Source organism: Desmodus rotundus, chromosome 3 (assembly GCF_022682495.2).
Source record: "Desmodus rotundus isolate HL8 chromosome 3, HLdesRot8A.1, whole genome shotgun sequence".
Taxonomy (NCBI): domain Eukaryota; kingdom Metazoa; phylum Chordata; class Mammalia; order Chiroptera; family Phyllostomidae; genus Desmodus; species Desmodus rotundus.
Window position 1 is genome coordinate 45,085,786 of NC_071389.1, and position 22,587 is coordinate 45,108,372.

Genomic DNA, 22,587 nt, shown 5'->3' on the forward strand with positions numbered 1-22,587 from the left:
CTATATAACTAATAGTAGACAGCCAATAAATATTGATTTCTTGAAAGAGATTATTAAGATTTTGGACAAAGGAAATGAAATGATGACTTAGGAGCTTTGAGGGGATTTTACTTGTCAACCATGTAGTGGCTGAAAGACCTAGTCTGATTTCATTTATGTAGGCAAGGAGGATGAGGGGGCCTGGACGTGGCTGTTGGTACTTACTGCATAGGGTGTAGAAGAGGGAGGATCCAAAGGTGTCTGAGATTAATTCTGGGTAACTGCAGGAGGGGTCGGTTGCAGGTTCTAAGGCGTATTCTCACTTGCGTGCCCTCTCATCCTTCTCCTCAGTTTCACTTGAGTTCAGGGACCCTGTCAGATTTAACTTGGTTTTCAATACCTTGATTGAACAGGTCCTCAATAAATATTTGCTGAAGGCGTTACTCTGTGGCAGCAAACCGGATTTTGTCTTTAGTTTTTGAGAAATGGTAGTGGTGATAACATCAGAATTGCTAAGCTACTTTACCTATAGGCAGAAATTCAAGTACTTTTATACCCATTCATAAAAGTTGTTGTTTTCATCTGAGTATTATTCCATTGTTGGAAGCCCTGACAAGAAACTGAAGTTGACATTGACTTATCCTAGTTACCAGCTAAATTAAATCATTAATAATAATGGATGTGAGTAATTATTATAACATAATATTAAATGATTGTATGCAGGGTGAATTTAAAACACAAAATTTCCAAATACCTGTATACACAATAGTTTTCCTTCATCCACAGGGGATATGGTCCAAGACCCCAGTGGTTGTCTGAAACCAAGGAATTACTGAGCCCTATATTATAGTATATTTTTCCTAAACATACATACCTATGATAAAGTTTATTTATCATGATCAGGCACACTAAGAGATTAACAACAATAATTAGTGTCAATATGGAACAGTTATAACAATGTACTGCAATGAAGTTTTGTGTATGCCACCACTTGTTTCCGGGGACTGAAGTCTTTGTGTAGGTTCAAAGCTTTCTGGTGCAACTCGTTGCCATCAGTGAGAACACACCTTCTGTTCATGCCTCCACCCACCAATCTAGTGCCTTTGCATCGTCGCTAAGCGTCTGCCATGTATTGTGGTTGTCACTTCGGCAGTTTCAGGTACGGCAGCGAAACTAGCATGAGTTTCTTTTTCCTTCTTTACAAGTTCAAGATAAAAGATTTGTTCTTGCTGTAGATCTTACGATTTTTTCTTCCCCTTAGTCAAGAACTTCCACTTTGTCCCTCAAAGGAAGCACTTTACAGCTTCTTTTTGCCATATCTAAATTGCCGGCATCACTGCCCTCGTGCTGGGGGGCCATTGTTAAGTAAAATAAAGATTACTTGGACAGCACTGCCATACTGCGACAGCTGATCAGATGACCAAGGTGGCTCCTAAGTGACTAATGAGCAGGGAGCGTATACAGCGTGGATGCACCGGACAAAGGGGCACTTCGTGGTCCTGGCATGAAGGAGCAGGAAGGTACGAGATTTCATCATGGTCCTCAGATAGGTGTGCAATTTAAAACTCATGAATTGTTTATTTCTGGCCTTTTTTATTTAATATTTCCAGACTGCAGTTGACCACAGGTAATGGAAACTGGAAAGCGGAACTGCAGATGGGAGGGGGCTACTCTATATCATTTTCTACTCAACTTGTCTGTATCGTGTTCAAGGGAGTTAACGTGCAAGACATTGTACTAGATACTGTCTGATAAACAGAGATGAATAAAGCGCTTTGTACCTCCAGGAACTCAGAGCGAGCGACGGCAGACTGTCAAGCGTCAGGAAAGGAATCCAGTGACTCCTTTAGAGAAGAAAGATTATGGACAGAGGCTTCTTAGACTCTGGCTTGGTAGAGAAGTGGCAGTTGAGGCCTTGAAGAGTGAAACCTCTGCAGATAGATCTGGGGGAAGGATGCCTCTGATCGGAAAACAGCAAGATCCATAAAGCGTTGAGTGTGGTGAGGTGGAAGACACAGCTGGAGCGCTGGATAAGAGATGTGCTGTGATGGGCTCAGCATCCTTGATCGCATGGACAAACCCCTCTCGATAAGCAGCAGATTTTAAAGCGAGATCTGTGATTTGGGCAGATGAATTAGTTGCAAGTGAAGGATCAATTGTGGTACAAAGGCATGTTGTCTGTCAAGTTGGACCATCCTAATAGTGTAGGAGAAAAGTAATGACATGTCAAGGAAGAACTGTAGGAAGACAAAAGATGTCTCGGGTAGTGGAGGGTTACTAGAATATGCCAACTAGTTTTTAGTGGGGATTTGGGTGGGAAGGAAGATTTTAAAAGATGGTTTTCAAGTTTAAAATGAGCATCTCAGTACAGGAATCAATTAACAAAAGAGCAAAAATCAGGGCAAAAGGAGATTTTTATTTTAAAAAAATATAGCATTGTGACTTAGCCATGCTCTTTTGTACTTACGACTCTTGTTCCTTTGTTCATTTGGTGTCACAAGGTCAAAGGTGAATGACCTTTGACTCTAGATGTTTCAGTGTAAACATCTAGATTTTAATTTTGAACTGCATATGGGTCATGCTTGGGAAGTGTCTGGCAGGCCGTTGAGATTAGCCTGTAGTGTTATTTCTTTATCCCGCAAATATTTTCAGCCCCATAATCATGTTATGTGCCTGGCAGTTAAGAAGCAAGGACAAAGCTGGAATGCGTGGTTGTAATGTGCTAACGCACAAATGAGTTTTGTACAACACCATGTTTCTAGACGTAACAGCTGGCACACATGTAGGCAGCTCCAACTTTTCTCCCAACCCTGTTTTAACGTAGCACACATTAAAAAATCAAATGGTAACAGTCTAACCCCAGAGAGAAGTTGGTTCTTATTATCGTTCCTATGAAAAATACAACATTGTGACTTAGCCAGGTGCTTTTGCACTTATGACACTTCTGATGTCACAAGGTCAAATAACGTGACAAGCTTGGTCCTTAACCACTAAGTTTAATTTTATTTCAGGTCCTATTCTTTCCCCAGGAAGATGGGTTTTGCGTTTTGTCCTTATAGTACTGTACGGTGAATCTCAGTTTCTCAAGTCATTCTCCCCGCTTCATCTCAAACGTTCACCTCCGATCCTTTTAAAATGTGATTACCTGCAGGCCGGCAAAATGTCACAGATGCAGCCTTTCTGGCTATTGGTGCCTGAAGGACGTGAGTTGCGCTCAAGATTCAACAAAGATTTTGCAGAATACTTTACATTACAGAAGGCCGATTCAGTTACATTACTTAACTTACATAAAAGAGTTACATATGTTTACACTTCAGTAAAATACTTTCTTGGGCTTTTACGTCTGTAAACATTATTTTACTTACGTTAGCTTCTCCGTGTGATCCTCTCAATAGTGGTGGTAAAGTGGAGACTCCGCCTCCCCGGCCTCACCCCTGTTGTGCCAGGGAGGATGCAGACTCAGGAGAGGTTGTGTCAGGGCTCCAGGGTGCTTGGTTTGGAGTCCAGGTTTTCCTGATTCCAGATAATTTTCTTTCAGTGATAAACTGTTTTCACCGGTAGTAAAACTGGGGTGGTTTATCTGGCTCTTGAAATGCTAAACTATGTATTTCTTCTGAGAATTTTACTTGAGGCTATTGCATGACCCTCTGAAGTGTCTAAATTGGCTGAATATAATGCTCCCAATAGTCTGGTTATCTTGTTTCTCAGTCTTAAGAACATGTTCCCATAGCGATTTGTGTCACGTGCGTGCGTGCGTGGGTCTGTGTCTGTAGATGGACACCTTTGTCTTTAGAACTGTTGATGAGCATCGTCACCGCAGACAGCACCTGCATTTGGCTCTGCTGACAGTCTTGCTTTCTGAATTTCCCCTGTGTGACCTTCACTGGAGGAAGGACGGGAGACCTGCCACTCTGCTTAGAATACTGAGTTTCACCAGTGGCCTCTTATGGATTTTAGGGAGGGAGGGTCTTCTGATTTTATTCCATCTTCCCTCTTTCTTGCCCTCCCTCTCTTCATCCCCAAGAATCTGGTCTCTAAAAGAAATTGCCAGCCTTAGGAAATAGACCCTATTGTAGCAAAGGACCAGGAATTTCCCTTGGGATTTTTGTGGGGGGTTTTGTGCAAAATTCAAAGTGTTTTCAAAGAAGACCAAAATTTAAAAAGCTGTCTGTAATGTCTTTCAGGGGATGTGGCTTGTTTGGTATGATGACGTACAAATCTATCTTCACACTCATAGTTTATTAACTTGTTTTTTAGAGAGGGGAAAAGAGAGGGAGAGAAACATTGATGTGAGAGAGAAACATTAATTGGTTGCCCTCCGTGCACACTCTGACCTGAGACCAAACCTGCAGCCGAGGCATATGCCCTGACCAGGAGTCAGACCGGCAACCTTTGGCTTTGTGGGATGATGGCCAACCAACTGAGCCACACCAGCTGGGATGCTTTACTAACTTTTTAATACTGGGTCAGTAATTTCTTTTGAGGACCCGTCGGCCATAAGTGTTTCATGTCTTATGTTTTATGTTTCTTCTGGAGAAGAGGGAGCTCTGGCCAGGCCTCTTCCCTCAGTGTGTAATGAGCCTGAGAGATTGAACCAGTTCATCTTCAAGGTCATCTGCTACCTTTGAGATTGTTAGTGCTTCTCCTTGGTGTCTGTGTCCTACCACTCACAGGTGTCTGCTGTTTACTACTCAGTGCGCGTGCAAGAAGAAAACACGTGAATTTACAATCTCTGGTCGTCAGTCCCAGGAAGTCTCAGTCTCTTAGGTTTTCTGCATTTACTCATTCAGCAGACATTTAAAAACCTGTGCACTTTACAGGGCTATGCCCTGGAGATAAACGCGGCAAAGGGTTTCTCTGTGTATATTAATTAGTGAGGGAGAAAAGTATGTAAATAGATTATTTTAAAGTCTGTTAAGTCCTTTTTTGAGGTTAAGTGGCCGGATGGACAAGCGCTACTGAGGAGCACAAACAGAGCCTGTGGATCCCACCCTCCCCAGGCCTCCGTCCACCTGCCTATTCTCCCCTTTATTTTTCCAGATACCCTTCGTTCTTCTTTTTCCTGCACCCCTCCTCAACCTGGTGATGAGGAAGATAAGGATAAATGTTTAATATGGTTTCAGATCCACTTCCAATCCCCCTTATGTTCACCTGTGCAATCTCCCAAACTCATGTGAGAAAGCGGATTAAATGGATAATAACTTGGAATCTAGACAGGAGACCCAAGATCACAGCAGGCTCCTCTCAATGATCTGTTTTGGTGGGGAAGTGGTGAAAAAGAAAGATGGCTGCTTCTATGATACTTAGACTTGAATGGAGAGAGAGATGCTATACTGCTCTGAAAGCCTTACCTTCCAAGGGCATTTGAAAGCAGCCCTTGTTTCCACTCTGGCTGAGTTGCTGAACCCTGAAGGTTTAATCCTTATTGCTGATAAGAACAAAAAGAATGTGACTTATCTCTCCAATCTCTGCAGAGATGGAAGGAAACGCCATTTCTTGGAACGCCTTATTTGACAGCTTTTCAGTTTGCCCATTAATTTAGGTGTTTGAATAAGTAAACGCAGTTGGGGGGGTTCAAGTATCATTTACTTTATGAATGTGATAGTTCTTTTTTGAAGTGATCCCACTCTTACCCCTTCCTCCACCATTTAAACAGAGTTTAAATATTTGCCAGTACAGATGTTTGATTTTTATCTTAGCTCATTCTTTGTTTAACTTTATTCTCATGGGTGGTTAAGTGGAAGATAAGGGCGTTCTTGTTTAATTCTTTTCAACGTGTGTTGCTCAAATATTTGGAGAGCAGACACTTCCCAGAAAGAATGAGCAGGAGCCTGGTTGAATGGAGGAGAAGTGATACGTCTCCCTCGTATCATAGAAAACCAGACACTGTTGGGCTGTTACTGGGCCTAGAGCGTCTGGCAGGCATGGATGTTTCTCAGTGTCCAGATTGTCTTTTAAAGGCTCCTGCAGCTCCTGGTCAAGGGGGTTTGCCTCCTTGGCTTCCCAGGAAAATGCGTGCTGCTCTTAAAATGGAACCTGACCATTCAGTGCCCGGGAAGCAAGAGCCTGCCTTACGCGGTGAACTCTGAGAGAGCAGCCCCACGGCATCTGCTCCAACACCAGCTTCTGATCTGATACCAGGTTTTGCTTCCAGAAGAAGTGGTGGGATATTTTTTTTTTAACCTTTTGCACCTGTCTCAGCATTTTAGCAGTGATTAAAAACAAGCCACCGACAAGTGAAAAACACCCACTACCCTATTCGCTGTCATCATATTGGCTTTGTTTATGGACTGCCTTATCAATTGTAAGCCTTGCTCTTCTGAGACATCCACAGGGATTTGCTTTTTGAAACGGTACCATATAAAAATGTGTCCGTGAATAACATCACATTTCACCACCGCCCTCGGAACCGTGGGTGTGGTTTTTGCCAGGCAAATCCCTTTCCATAGGAAATTTAAACAAAGACCAAGAAAGAGATTCAGGAAGTAAACCCCAACTGGTGCATGTGTCTCTTTCCTTTTATATCTTTTTCTTTCTAAACTGGGACTCCACCGAAAAGTTGATTTGCACTGTGAATCGAGGCTGAATGAAATCCAATTGGAACTCACTTGAACAGTTTTGATGTAAGATTCAAAGCTTCTGCAAATTTATTTTATCTTCTACATTTGCTGATATCCTGCTTGTAAATCCTGTTGAAGGAGAATAAAAATGACTGCAGCCTGATGGGAATTAAATGTCTGAAGTTCAAAGCAGTTTGCACATCAGAGCAAACGTCAATCAAATGAACATCTTGCAAGCCAGGCAGGGAGTGAATTTCTCCATGGGGAAGAGATCAAAGTGGGAGTCACAGTTCTGTTTGCTCCCTCGGGATGCAGTTTCGATCAGTTGTTCATGAAAGTAAATCCAGAAGGAAGTTTTTCTTTTAACTTAAGGGGGTAGGAAAGATGGAGTTATTTCTCTTGAAACTGAATTTCAGGCACTGGTTTTATCTTATAAAAATAAGCATAGAAAGCAATCATAATCCAGCATCTCCTTTTTTTTTTTTTTTTTCAGAGAGGATCTACAGGAGATTTAGAAAGGATTATTCTCATATTGTTAATACTTTTTTAAAGCGCAGATATAAAGATAATTTGAGTTGCCTGCACATTTTATGTGAAAATGTATTATTATACCAGCTCCTGACCTTTCCATAAACCTGGAATTATATAAATGAGACTGGCAGCTAAAATCTTTTAAGTAACCCCTAAGAGTCAGTGACGTGTTTTGATAAAGTATCATAAGCATGAACTTTATATTTCTCAGAGTCTCCAAATCAGGGTGAATGGCATGTTTCTTTTTATAAATGGCACACATTCATAAAATGCGTTCCTGTCTTAGGCAAAGCAACCCCTCGGGGGCCCAGAGGTAGCTTAGGTAACAAGATGGCTAAGTTTTCCTCCATGTTTGGAGTCCAGAAGAAAAGCAGGCACTAGTGCGTGTGGGTGAAGAGATAATCACAGGGTTTTGGCTCCTGTAATTTTTTCTCCTAGCTGGCTCACCAGCTTGGGACACAGTGTTCTCCTGTATCTCTTAAGCCCCCTGTTGACACCTGCTTCCCCCACCTGACCAGCATGTGGCATAGGCAGGGATAGCAGAGGTTCATTTCTACGCATTTCATGCTAACTCAGCTGGGGTGTGTGGGCTCCAGGGCTGAGACTCAGCGCGTGAAGGAACTCAGACAATTGAGACCACAATGAGACTGTTGCCACTTAATAGCATCTAGCAAGGAGCAGGATGAAGGAGAGTGGTTGGCACGTCTCTGAATTCTTGAAATACCAGAATGGGTTGGGGGGGAGGGTGCTGATAGGAGTAAATTAACTTAAAACCGCCAGCATTTGCTACATGCAGGTTACTCAGAAAGCAAGGATTAAAATAAATCATATTCTGAAATGAAGTAACTGTCTGTTTCACCCTTACTAGTAAACTTTTGAAACCCAGATGTCCTTGAGCTAACGAGCAGAGGGGGCAAAATTGCCCTCTGCCTGAGGTTCTCCTGCAAGGTGCTTATTTATTATCTCTAAAACATTGGGAAGATTCTATGGATTCCTTCAGGAAAAGAACTTCGGGCATTTTATGGTTTTTTGGTGGTTTGTTTTTTTTAATTTTTTGGTTTTTGGATCAAGTCGGACCTCTGGAAGGCTGCGTGTTGGCACCACGTCAGCTGGAGTTTCCCTGAGCTGTGTATTATGTCTTGCCCACACTGACATAAACTTAAATTGTGGCCATTATCCACTACGTCCCTCAGCATTCTGTATTCATTGTCCCATGTGAGAATTTTTCAGAATTTAGTGCAATTTTCTCTTCCTTAGTCTTTTCTCATATTTTACATTATCTCTGTTGTACATAACCCATTTGTTCAGGGTCCTCAGATTACCAGAACGCCAGGGTTTTCTCCTCAGGGGAGAAAGTTGGCACCAGGAAAAGCAGAAACTAGGGTGAACTGGCCCCAGGTCTGCTGTGCATCTCTGTTCTGTGTAGACAATAAATATATGTCGGCTCTTCTGTCTTTTAAACCTCTCTGATTTCAGTGGTGAATGGAAGGGAGCTTGGGGCTTTCCTAGAATGAAATAATAAAATAACTCAAATTGGCCAATTCCATAGCTACCCCAGTGGTGAACATTTTTTTTAAATCTGAGTTATCTATAGTAAATACAGAACACCTGTCTTTAATATTGTCTTCCTTTTCCTCCCCATCCACATCTTTATCCGTGAAGTTCTCCATCTAGCCATCCACTGTGAAGCCTTATGTTTAGCTACTGTCATTTTCTGTTAAGTAAAAAGCAAAGATTTCCCCTAAGCTGTACAATCTTTCAGCATAATCCTTTCCTTTGAAAGAACTGACTTCTACTTCTGCTGTTTTAGATAATGTTGGTGGTGATTTATTTGTTGATTTATTGAGATACAGTGTAATGTAGTCATTATGAATAAGAGCACCAATATAGTGTCTTCACATCTTGGTTCAGCTAATCTCCAGCTGTCAACCTGGGGCTTCTTAATTTAAAATTTTTGTGCCTCAGTTTCCTGGTCTTCAAACAGAGATAATTAATAGTATTTCCTTCAGGGTTTGAGAAGATTGGATGAGTTAGTCCATGTAAAGCACTTGAAATATACTTGACATATGATAAGCACTTAGTAGCTGTTAACTGTTATCATTACTAATACATTTAATACTGGTTATTATTATTTGTTAAATGCTTACTATGTACTAGGCTCTTAACCATTTTCTGATTTAATTCTTAACACTTTATGAAATAGGGACTATTATTAGTACCATTTTATAGATGAGGGAAAGAGAGGCTTAGAAAATCTAAGTCATGTGCCATGTGTGTGTGTGTGTGTGTATCAGTAAGCAACTCAAACCCAAACTCCAGTCCAGGTCTAGGTGCCTCTCAAGCCCCTGCCCCTGACAGTGACATCAGCATGCTTTGCCAGGGTGGCAGTGCCTTATTCATCATATAGCTTTGATTGAATAAAACACCAGACCTTTCCAGTGACTTAGCTCTCTGCCTTTCCTCATTAGTCAGTCACTAATGAGAATTGATGAGGCACACTTCCCAGCAATGTGCTAGACCTGAGAGGGAAATATAAACCCTCAAGTAACTCACAGCCCCATCAGGGGAATGAGGCTTCTCAAACATGTGGCAGGTGTTAGGGAGCACTAGGAGTTCCGGGGCTGGTGGTAGGGTTTAGACTATAAGGCTTCCGTAGCAAATCAGAGAAGGCAAAGTAAGTGAGATAACTTGCTCGTTATTTATAAAAATCTTATTTTAAAATTGTTGTTGATTAGTATTTTGTTGGTATCAATGGAATCTAAAACCAGTTGAGCTGTGGACATCAATCATGACAACACTATGTTAAACCTGATTTCAAGACAGTATAAAAAATTAGGAAAAAAGACATAAGCACGGATTAAGACACAGAATGACACCGGTCAGTTTGGAGGAGGAAGGGCCATCGCAGGCTGGAAATGACCGCAGGATGTTCAGGGAGGAGGACGGGAAGAGCCGGGCTCTCCGGGGGCAGTGGACCCCGGAGAGCATCCCAGTCGGGACCCAACAGTTGAAGGACAGGTCTGGTTAGCACGGTGGGTTGGGAGATGGTGGGAAAGAAGGTTGGGTAGCTGATTGATGACAGGCTCCACATCGTGAAGCCTTTTTATGATGACAAATATTTGCTGAGCGCCTACTTTTGTTAATGAGTCATTTTTTATGTTACAAGAATGTTTTCTTTAATGCTCTCAGAGTCGATCTTTTCCGTACAGAAAAGAAAACAATCTGTAAAAATAGCTACCTGGTCTCCCCAGTCCGCAGGAGCAAGCGTTCATTTCGCAAAGGCCCAGGGGATCCATGCGTGCCCAGTACTGGATGTGGGCCTTCCCGAGGGGTGGGGCTAATAGCACAGGTCCTGGCTGTGGAGACTTCATCTGGGGGAAAAGGGGATCTCCCCAAACTTAACAGTTTATCTGGAAAATTTTTTTAGAAACTCTTGAGTTGACCCTTTCAGCAGGTTCTTCCTTATGTGTCACCTCAATTGAGCCATGTAGTGTGTGGCTCATCCTTGGACAGGGAGTCGGGTGATGGAATTCAAGTTCGTTTTAGGTCTGCGACTTTCTTTGTGGTCCTTAGTGTCACTTTTCCCAACTGTGAAGTGCGGAGGTCTAAAAGGGATTTGCAGCTTGACCAGTGAAGTCCAGATGTGAATTGCAGGCAGACCCACAAAAGCCTGCATGTGATCTGGTCTTACTAAAAAGTCCATGAGGGCATGGGTTTAATGTGGCATCTGCAGCATGGAGAGCAAGTGGGCCGCTCGTGTAATGCTGCTGTTGCTCAATAGAAGTTCAAGGGCTAAAGCAAGAGCGGGACTGTGAGACTCTCCTGCTTTGCCGGCAGCACACAGCCAGCTGCTGGTGTACTGATCTCCTCTTTTCCCTCCTCCTGCGGTTTTCAAGGCAGCAGTCTTCTCGTCTAGACAAATTGGGACAGGTCCAAGAAGAGTGACCATGTGGTGAAGCAACCGTGTCCTTGGAGGCACAGTTGACAGTGTTGATGTGATTCTGTAGTAGGTGAGAGGCTGGACAAAAGGTCTCTTAAAATCCAGTTACCTCCTTCTCTGAGATGATTGTGTTTCAAAACAAAATGTTTAACTTTTGCTTGGAACCCAACACACTGTGTGCAAACCTAGCCCCCTTGCTATAGTCTGTTCAGTTTTGTAGGTCTTAGGAGGTCCGATCAACAGATCATCCAAGTTCATGTGCATAATCGAGTGTGTCTTGAGCTTTGGGATTGTGTCTCCTGGGTGACACAGGTGATGCAGCCTCTCTGCCTGTGGTAATGGAATTTCATTAATGGCATTTATCATCTGAGGTACACATTTTAGCACAAGTTTTAAAAAACCTGATTTCAGATTGAATTTAGCTTTGGGGAGAGGGGGACTCTTAGAAGTGTTATGAGTCCTCCCAATACCTGAAATCCTAAATAGATTACTTACAAGTGCAAATTTTTATCTCTCTTGTTACTTCTGGATTAAATTCACTTTTAAAAGTACTCTTAGTGACTAATGAGTTGGTACATTTTACTGTTATTTTTTTGAAGATTGTTGTTAGCTCTAGCAAATGACTCCTCGATCGCGGTGGCGTTTATTGGTCAGCCGGTAGCCAAGGTGCTGCTGACGTTCCCGCTCCAGGACTGGCACTGTGCTAACGCCAGAAAGCAGAAAGGACTTGGTTTACATTACAGTCTAGATGGTCCAAGCTACGCCACGTAGAATGAAAGGAACTTGGGTACAGTATTTCTAATATTTTTTACAGCTTTGGAAAATGAGTTTTACTACTTCTTTTCCTCTAGATAAGAAAACGGAGACTCAGGAAAATTAAACAATTTGTCCAAGGACAGACATTTAATAGTGACCTAGCAGAGATTCTAATCTAGGTCTTTCCTACTCTGTAGCCATTCTTTCTCCTTCACTACTATATATTTTTGTTCTTGGTTGTTGATTTTCAGATAGGATAATTTAAAGAATTCTTTCTTTCATATGTGACATTAGAGCTCAAGTCTGAATTTTTTTAATTCTAGTCTGAATTTACTTTCCTCATGATTTTACCCGACTTAGATTCATGAAGAAAAGTTGGTTTGTAGGGTGGTTATTTCTTTATCTCCTGAGAATTGAACTTGATTTCTAAAACCTTGTAGATGCAAATTTTTCCCCCAGACTGTTCTGCGGTGATTTTTTTTTAATATTTAAAATCTAAATCATAAGTTTACAGTTTATGAGCTGATCTATTTTATATACAATATAAACTCTTATTTTTGTTGGTTTGTTTTTCTAGACTGAATAACCACCAAATAAATATTGCTAATTTTCTCCTATTCTTCCAGGTTCGATGGGAACTTCAATACCAATGTATCTAGAACAATTAGCTGTGATCGCCTTTCCACCACTGTTAATAGCCGGGCCTTCAATCCAGGACGAGACTTGAATTCAGGTCAGTGCTCTTTCAGTTTTATAAAAATAAACTATATTGCACCGCATTCAAGTATATGAATGAATGTATTGCTTTAGATATTTTCCTTTTAATTTTGAAGAAAAATATATACTTAAAATAGGATATCCTGCTGGAAAGTTGACATTCATAAGAAGGAGAGGAAGAAGAAAATCAACCACCATGTGTTGAGCACTTTCTCTCTAGCTGTCTGTAGCACATGCCAAGCACCTTGCTAGGCTCTTAATCCATCATCTCAGTGTTAGGGGTTTTACATTTGTTGTTAGAAAGGTTACTTTAGAGACCCAGTTATCTTTGCAACAGGAGGTGTTGAATCTCATTTGTTTTTCTACTTACAATTTTTAATTTGTGTCGGGGGGTGTTTTGGAAGAATGGCGAGGGAGCTTTTCTACTAAAACAGTGACATAGTGCTTTAGATTGCGTTTGAGCCTTCCTCCTGGTCTCAGTGGAACTCAGTTATATAGAGAACTCCTAAGGTACCTGTGTACACATTACTGCAAAGTGACTTGGTGTCTCTACTGTCTTGCCCCAGAGTTTCAGTTTATATGTGTCCCCCCTTTGTCTTGTTACACACACTTGCTGTTTGATGAACCTCAGAACCTAAAGCCTTCACCATTTCAGAGCTGGAAGGGGCTTTAGAAATCACACACCAGTCTCAATTCTTGGATTTTACCAAGGAAAAATCAAAGGTTAGAAGGGTCCTAAGACTTCCTGTATTGCCAGAGAGATGAAGGATCTGATCCGTAAATAGGAAGAACTGTATCTCCCAAATTCCAGGTCTCTTGCAGACATGTAAAACCCAAGAGAAAAGCCAGAGGACCAGAACATTTGTTTTTAGAGGCCCATCCAGTCGTGGTCCAGGGGAATAATGTAGTCTTTGGGAATTGTGTACATAAGCTAGGTAATCTGTTAGATCTGGGAAGGTAGAACTATAAGCTTTTTGTTGCTTTATATAGCTATAAAACTATAGCTGCTGGCTAAGTGGTCCAACCCAAGTCAGCCAGACATATGTTGTCTAGAACAACTCATTGAATGGCCTCAGTTATTTTTTTATTGGTCTGAAAATCTGGAAACCTTCTAGAGCAGGTGAGGTTTACTACTAGAAAGGATACTAAATGAAAATAATTTTAATAAAAAACATAACTGAAGGGACTACAGCAGGGCATAGAATGGGCAGAGGAAATGAATTATGGAAGGTACATAGCTGGAACTTGAGTCTCCTGGTTCCCAGATTCAGTACTGATCCCTCTTCCTTCAAATTTGCACAGTAAAATAAGACGTGTTGCTGGGTCTGAAGACTTGTGGTAGAAATAGCAGTCTTTGAACAGGATCAGATTTAAATGTCACAGGACTACACAATTTAATCCAACAATGTGTATAGTTACAATTTTTACAGCACATGTTACCTTGTGGGTATTTGGTTATTTTGTTGTTGTTGTTAATTTTTTTTACAGTCTTATTTTTTTCAGTTGGAATTAATAAGAAAAAATCAGTGCATTCCAGATATAAATATAGAGATAGATAGATAGATACAATCCAGAAGGATTTACTCATAAATGTTAATAGTTTAGTGATGGAACAGTGGGCTATTTTTACTTCTAATTTTCTTAATTTTAAACTAAGCATGTATTGCTTTGTAACCAGGGGGCAAATAAAACAAGAAGCAATTATAGACTACTTTCCATTGTATTTTCACCTTTTTCTGGTAGACAGCACCTTTACTGACAAGTCTCTGGTACTGGATCCTGTCTGGTGTTGAGGTTCTAGATGACATGCCATCACCCTCCTGGCTGTGTGACTGGGGCAGTAAGAAGGGTGGGCTGAGGCAGATGGAGGCTGGGACACCTCACCTGGGAGTCAGAGCAATGCTTCCCTGCCGTGGTCACGCACCTTAATGGGCCACATCTTGGAGTATCTGGAAGCTGCTGCAGACATGGCTATATCCTCACTGCCTTATTTTATACCCGTGTATAATAAGGAGCACGTTGTTGAGATCTAGCTCCATCATTAATAGTCATATTATTGTGCCTTTTTCTTAGTGAATATAAAAGCCATTTATTCTGCCAGGTAATGGTCTCCCACCTACTAACTAGAATGAAAAAGTACAATAAAAATTCATTCAACAAATACATGTTAAGCATCTTCAATGTGGTAAACACTCTCCCTTGAATTCGATAAGAAGAGTGTGGTGAGGGTGGAGGTATATAGTTAAAGATCAGGTGTTGAATTTTGCCATTTCTAAGAGCATGTCTCAAGTAGAACATACTACCTAACAAGAGCTGTTCTCAGCACCGTTGACATAGCTAGATTTACAGGCAGCTTTTGGCAATATTCAGGTATTTGAGAACTGACTTGCTTGCATGTCGAGTTTGTGACATTCCACCAGGCAGTGGCTGCATCCCAAAGTCCACATTCTTGAGCAATCATCTGTAATAGGAGTGGAGTGGTAGAGGGTGAAAGGTGACCTCAGAGCTCCTTCTTTCCTCCTCCCTAGCTCATGCCCCCTTTTCAGAGCAAAATTAATGTACTTCACTGGCTATCGCGTGTCTGATATTTACATCTGTAAGATGTCCAGCCCTAGGCTCTTTCAGACTGTATATAATCCATCAATGAGTCCCTAATTGATAACACAGTTTCAGGTTGCCTTTAAGACTAGCTGGAAACAGACTCACATAAATTGTAAATGATTTCTTAAGTTCATTTATCCAAAACTAGGTCACGTGTCCATCCATCCAACACACATGTGTATTCTTTTTCTTAAAACCAGTGCTGCCAGATCTCTACTTTTCTAAATTGACTCCTTGTCCCTGATTCCATTCAAATAACTAATGTTTGACAGTGCATGTGTTATATTATGGTGCTGGTAATGTTTTGTTCAGGTTCTTTCTTGCTTTTATCCCTAGTTGCTCACTCTCTCTCTCTTTTTTTTCCTTCAAAATTCCTGCTGAGCTATTTTCTTGTGCGTAACCTGATCCCTAAAGAGAGTTTATTTGAAGAGTCCAAGGAAAGTTGCCTCTTGCTCTCTTGAGTTACGCAATTGAGGTGAGAGTGGAACTGGGAGTTCGTCTTTCTCACCAAAAGAAAAAGTGTCTGGACTTTCTTTATGGTGTTTGATTTAAAGAGCATTTGAAGTTGCCAACTTCGATCTTGGTAGCATTGCAGTCTTCATTGAGAAACGGGATTCATGGGGTGTCAGGGGCATGTGTAAGTCACGTTACAACAGTAAATGTGCAGGAGGTACAGGTGGGCGCTGGAAGCTGCGCCGCTGATTTCAGCGGCTTCCTCACTTCCTTCTGTGAATGGCAAAGACTTGCTGTGTGCCATAGGTTCTTCACTTTTATCTAAAATGCTGTGAAAATTCTGTTAAATATGCTAACACTAATGCAGTGAAAAGCTACATTCTACCTAAAAATGAGAATAAAAATCAACCAAACTAGGAATTTCTAGTTCATCATCATGCCTGCTTACCCCAGCTGCATGACTGCATCGGTGCCATAGAAGATGTGGTAATTATTTATATAATATCTAAAAACTATTCAGTCACTTAGCAATCCAGGTGTCTCAAGGTTGTATGCTTCAGTTTCCATTTGTGTGTGTGAAATGAACACACATATACAAAGTGAAGTACACAGAGGGCCCTTTTCTTCACCTTGACTCCCCTGCAAGCTCTATTCCTGCACTGCGAACTACTCCCAAGTCTAGTCTCACAGTTTCTCACAGCCCTGTTACAATGATTGCACAAGATTTCAGCCACACACATCCTCGTCTATACTCTGTCATAACATACATAATCGCAATGGATGCAGCCTTTTTTTTTTTTTACCTTGGCAAATGTATCTGAACATTCTTTTGTGCTTACATAAATAAATATACTTTTATATCCTTGTAGTAGTGACTACATCACATTATTGAATTAATGAATCTGCTCCCCTTCAACATCTAGAAAGTCCCAATTGTTCAGTCTACCATGGCTCCCTTGGAAGATTTCAGGTGACCCTTCCACAGGTTTACTGGACTGCTGCGTGGCAGCTGACGTGTGGACTTCTCACTGCCGTCCTCTGGTTTCTATTCATCCTCTTCCCTGCTCAGTCCTTTTCCTTTTCTCCTCGGCCTCCTTTTCCGCTGTTGGGTTCCAAAGGGTAGATGTCCCTCCTTACCTCACTACGTGGTATCTCCCTGAATGTTCTCAATTTAGCCAGCACCTCAGCTCCCACCTCGTGCTGCTGAATTCCATCCAGATCCTTATCTCCGTCCAGGACCTATTTCTGAGCTTATTTAGTAGGTAACCAACTTGAGGGCACATATCTCTCAAAAATAAAACAATCAAAAACATAAACTTTCCTGTAAATTCATTTCCCAATCTGGCTCACTGTTGCCCAGTTATGGGCACTGCCATCCTGCTTACACTGGGAACTGCTCCTCACCTTTTCCCCCCAGTACTGCTCCAGGTTTTAGCTAACAGTTCGCGTTACCTTGAGTCAGTGACCAAATCAAAGCATGAGTGAATGAATATGTGTCAGGTTTTACTACGTACAAGATACATGCTAGGCATTTACCTGTGTGTTCCTCCTCTTGCTCATCACACCGATGTGTGCCGAAAGTCCCATCGTCCTCTCCTCATTGAAAGGGGAAACTTGGCTCAGAGTTTGTAGGTCCCAGATGTGTCTTGAGTCTCCTTTGTCTTCTCTGTTGCAAATGCCACAAACTTAGATCTTCATCCCCTTTCTAGAAAAGTAATTAATGTAGACATGCCCCCAAAGGTTACCCTACTTCTCTTCTCTCTCTTTTTGTCAATATATCCCGCATACGGTAGATATTTTGAAAATGCCTGCTCTGTAAATCCACTTTTCAAAAACCTCTGGTGGCTCCCCTTTACCTCTGAGATAAAAGTGGAGGCTTTTCAATTTCATTCAACTTCATCATCTGCTCCTCTTTCTCTTTCCTTAAGCCTTCTGAGCTCTGCCCTCAGGGACTCACTCTTATTTCTTCAAATCACCAGTCTCCGTCATTCCTCCATACTTTCATTCATATTATTGGTTCATTCTATGATAGAATCAATACCTGCCTTCTCTGACTTATAAACTATTGCTCATTCCTTGGGACCCAACTTCTTTGCCATTTTTCTGTGACTCTTGTAGGTAAGAATTCCTTGTCTGTTGTAGCTTGTTGGGTTTACCAGGAGGCGGACTCAGAGCTGGGGACTGGCCGCCTGTGGGGAGAGGGAAGGAAGCAGGACTGAGCAGTGGGAGAAATGGGCTGAGATACAGTCTCAGCGGAGTCCTCAGGCACCACCAGGAGAGCCTTATCTGTGCTGGACCTTCCGAGCTGTGGTGGCCCAGCTGAGTTTATTACTTTACTGTATGGCTCATTCTTATTGTAGAATTTTAATGTCTTATATTCGACATCTGTTTGACCCTCTGCTCCACTTAATTTATTTTTAATTTATTGTGTGCTTACTGCTTAATCCAGTGCCTCGTGCATAGCAGGTACACAGTAAATGCTTGATGAGTTAGTGAATGAATGAATGAATGAATGAAACTAGGATTTTTTTCCTGTAATTTTGTTACCTCATTTTTGTAGTGGAATAACCAGGACTTTTGAAGGACCTTAGTGAAGAAAGAAATGTAGTTGTGATTTGCTGTAAGGTAGCACTGGTTTCCTTAGCGTAGCAACATATCAGCACACGTGAATGTCTCAGGTATGTAGAGTGACACAGACCGTGCAGGTGAACAATATTAGTCACATGAAGCTAACTACACTGAGTCCCAACACACAATATACACGAGAAAATCAATCCATCGCTTCTTAGTACCTCATAAACCTTTTGTCTTTTTCTTACCTTGGATACCAAAGAAAGCATCCACTCTGTCTTATAGATGAGAAACAGGCCCAGAGAAGGTAACCGATCTATCTAAAGTCAAACAACAGATTGCTGGTTTGACATGACTAAACATAGTGTCTTGACTCCTAGCTCAGTGGCCTCCCTACAATAGGCTGCTTAAGAGGAAGAGATACATCTCCATCACTGCCTCCTGACACTGCAAACCCTAAAGCCAAACTTGGGATTCTCTCTTCCTCCCCAGACCTCCTCCTCAGCTCACGTGTTGTGTGTCACTTCATAGCAGCTCTATTTTATTTTTCACTGAAGCTTGAGACCCAGAATCAGCCCCACCTCCTTCCTCGCACTCCCTCGTAACGAACTTCTCTCAGGTGACACCTGTGTGATGGGGCAGACACCGAGGTAGTTAAGACCAAGTTCCGACCCTCAGAGAGTTCACAACCAAGTTGTGTGTGTGTGTGTTGGGGCAGTGAGGAGGAGGAGGAAAATCCACAAGTACAGTTACAACACGGTGCTGAGTGCCATCGTGGTAAATTGAGCCCTGGCACTCGGCCCAGACTTGGGAGGTTGCGCCGTGTCTTACAGGACAGCAGGCATCATCCCGGTGATATGCTGGTGGCAAGCGCATCTCCCATTTCAGAATCCGTAGAAAGTGCAGACCACACAGATCTCTGTCTGTGTAAGAGGGAGTCAGTAACAGAAAATGAAGATAGTGCTAAGCCTGAACCTAATGGGCCTTTTGTACATCAGTCTAAAGAGTTTTTTGGGGGGTTGGTTTTTGTTTTGACTTGTTTTTAGGTTGATGTCAACCAACCGACAGACTTTAAGCAGGGGAGACAAGAGAGCTCTGTGGGCAATGGATGGAAGTGTAGTCAGCCTGGAAGGAGAAAATTTGGCAGACTATTAAAGGTCATCCAGAAGTGGGAGGTTGTGGCCAGGTGAGGAGTGAGTGGGTTTACAAGAAGAGGAGAATCGGTGTACACCACGCTTCTAAGTTGGCTTGGCTGAGAAAAGGAGAAAGGTCGCTAAACACTTAGAGGTCAGACAGAGGAAGGCTTTTATTGTTATTACTACCGCTGATAGTTTTTTTAAGTTAGGAACACTTGAGAGTGTTTATATCCTGAAGACAGACGGTATAGAAAGAAAGTGAAACTAAGGAAACGGAACAATGAAGATTAATGTCTGGGTTTAGTTGTCTCAGACCTCAGTGATCATTAGAATCATCTGCGTGCTTTGTCAAAAATAGCCATTTTTTGGCCCCCAGCTCAGACCAAGTGAACCAGGTTGGCTGGGTAAAGAAAGCTTGGGAATCTGCTGGTTTCAAAGCCAATTGTGATGCTCAGCCAGGCTTGAGAACTCCATCCCTGTTATTCTCTTACTCCGTCAACAGATGTTTGAAGATCACTGGGATCTTTGGGTCCTTTGGGAGCGAGCGGCCTACCAGAAAGGAAGAAGGTAGAACAGTAGACCCTATACTGATGGCCCCAGAGGTTTATCTGGACTCTGAGCCCCTAGCCAGGCTGTCTCAATGGAATCAGGGATAGAATGGACTGGTTATTTTGCATTATAGAATTAGCCTAGGAGAGACATGACAAGCTTGGAACAGAACCAGAGATTTCAGGATGTCCTCTACTTAATATTCCACTAAAGTAAATACAGTGGGATAGGTGGGCCAGCGGTCATCAATATTACTTTGGCAGCGGGTTTCAGCTAGTATAAGCAGTGCGATGGGTGGGTGAGTCACTGGGCCACACGCTCTGCGTTCGTGTTACAGAGCAGGGTGGGGGGTGGTTCACGATAAATTATTACAGAAAGGATTCCGCCTTTCTGTCTCTGGAGGTTCCTTCCCCCCACGCCCACCTGCTAGGTTCGAAATGCCCGCCGCCAGAGGAAAGATGTCTCTCAATGCCAGAGACTGGTGAAAAGGAAAGGAATTGTTTATTCAAAAGTTACACAAACTTAGAGTAATGACTTAATGTCTTCAATAAGATACTAAAGTCCTCTAGAATACCCACAGATGCACAGTCCTTCCCTCTCCCTGTGCCCAGTCCTGGGTACCGTGTCTCAGGAAAAGAAGTAGAAGTCCGTGATTCAGGCTCCCGGCACCATCAGCTGTGTGGCTGCTGCAATCTCCAGTTAATCCAAAGCCATGTGTCACCTTCTCATGGCCCAGCAGCAAGAGTCCTTTCTCCCCTTTTCTTTATGGCTGCAAAGTCTCTCCTGCTGCCTAAGCGGCGTGGCAAGAAGAAGCACTCCAAAACCTCGTGGTCCTCTTTACTCTCCTTCAGAACCACATGGACCTCTATCTATCTACTTGCTTCAGAGCCTCGTGGTTCACTCCTTCCTTCAGGGCCGCATGGTCTCCTCCCCATTTACTTTTGGAGCCGTGTGGTCTCCTCCTTCTCCCCCAAAACCTTGTGGCCCTCCTCTACTACTATGGAGCTGCATGGTCTCTTCTTTCCTTCAGAGCCGCATGGTCTCTTCTATCTCTATGGCTGCCGGGCCTAGGTTTAAATCCCAGTGCCCATCTTCCTTTGCAGCCCCATTTCCAACTCCTCCTATAGTCAGCTACACCTGCCAGCATCCCCGTATTCTTCCAGCTTTACTGGGCTGCCATAGTAAGTCTGGGCAGGTGTGGCCCCATGGCATGGAGCCAATCATCTCCAAGCTCTCACGCAGGCCCCGTAACCAGGGGGAGTTACTTCCCAGACCCATCTTGGGTGGAAGTCACTCCCATCTCCCTGGCTCAAAGCAGGGCCACAGCTATTTAACATATCTATGAAACCAGTTAAAGGTTATAGATATGTTAAATGACTGTGCCAGGGGTTAGCTGCAAAGCTCTTGCTACCCAAAACAGCTCTGAATGGCCCTGTTCCATGTGTCCCATCCCCCCTGGCTCAGGCTTGTGGGGGTGAGGACATCCTACATACATTTTTCTAATATTTCCTGGACACCCCGTGTCCTGGACCCCATTATAAATCCCTTCCTGGGGCCCTCCTCTTGGCTGCACCCTGCTTCATTCGTGCAGCTCAGAACTCAAGTCGCTCTTCCTTTCTGAGTCAGAACGCCTTTAACTATATCGCAGGAACAGTAATATCTCTTCGGTGAACCCCCACATTCTGGCTCTTGTTAGCTGCCTGAATAGTAGATAAAACTGCATAGGGCTGTTGTGAAAATTAACTGAGCTAATACAGATGAAAGACTTAGTAACGTGCTTGGGACGTGGTTAAATGCTCAATATGTTTAGCACTTCTGGAGCAGTATAAACATCATCTGGGGTCCATGAAATACAGTCTCTCCTGAATACATGGTAAAGTGATCCTCAGGAAGTGAGTGAGGAGCAGGAATTGGAAGGATATGATACAGTACAATGCCAGAATTTTTGTTAGGAGCCATCAGAATGTTATTTTATTTCATTCCCCTCCAAAATGATGGCTATTGCACAGAATATTACTGAAAGGTACTATGTAATTTCGGGTCTGTTGGGGAAGTAGGTGTGTTTTTATATGTCTGCAACTTTGTGTATTTAGGACAGCTTTTATATTTTGTATTTGGTAAGCTGTGGGAGGTAGATAGCTTTGGGTGTTTTGCTTGGTGGCGTTGGGCTGGGCATCAGAAAGTCCAGAGTTCCTTGAGGTGGGAGACAGCACACCTCTTACAGAGCATTTTTTGTTGTTGTCGTCGTTGTTCCTGCCCCTGGCGGACAGTCGTGAGAAAAACAGAAGTGACCGCACAACTACAAGCAGTTTGTCACCCATCTCTTCCTCATTAGCCTGGAGACTTAAGCATTGAAGAGGGTAGGCAAGACTTTGGGAACATTGCTGGGTTTGTTTTTACTGGTGAGGTTAATGGCTTTAGAACAGGTCAGATGCAGATGGTGAAACTGGGAGGAGAATCCTGGGGGGCCATGGAATCTGAGGCATATAATTTAGGCAGATTTTGAGACTCGGGAAATGGGAGTTGTAAAAAATAAACAAATGCCTGAAAAGGGGAAAGGCACGTTTTTAGGTACTTTTCTGATAGCAGTTTATGTGTTACAGTTGAAGAAAAATAAGCCAATGTGTTTTGCAAAGTTATTTGTCTTTGCTTAGAATTAACATGGGAACTGTAAGAAAGACAAAGAGTTTGTTGAAGGCTGTGCGGAGGGGGATGGAGGGGTCACGCTTGCCTTCGAAGACCATGGTGCCGTCAAAGGTAGTTCTTCATTCTTCAAACACCAGTATTGAGTTTC

General features: G+C 42.6%; 1 protein-coding gene across 3 annotated transcripts in view; it reads left to right on the top strand.

Moving 5' to 3' along the window:
- CACHD1 (cache domain containing 1) overlaps positions 1-22,587 on the top strand; it is a 208,482-nt gene that overhangs the window by 127,301 nt on the left and 58,594 nt on the right. For all 3 annotated transcript variants that reach the window (XM_024565420.4, XM_053920359.2, XM_053920360.2), the window contains exon 4: positions 12,393-12,499. In XM_024565420.4, the coding sequence (XP_024421188.3) occupies positions 12,393-12,499 (107 nt within the window). The remainder of the gene's footprint in view (positions 1-12,392; positions 12,500-22,587) is intronic.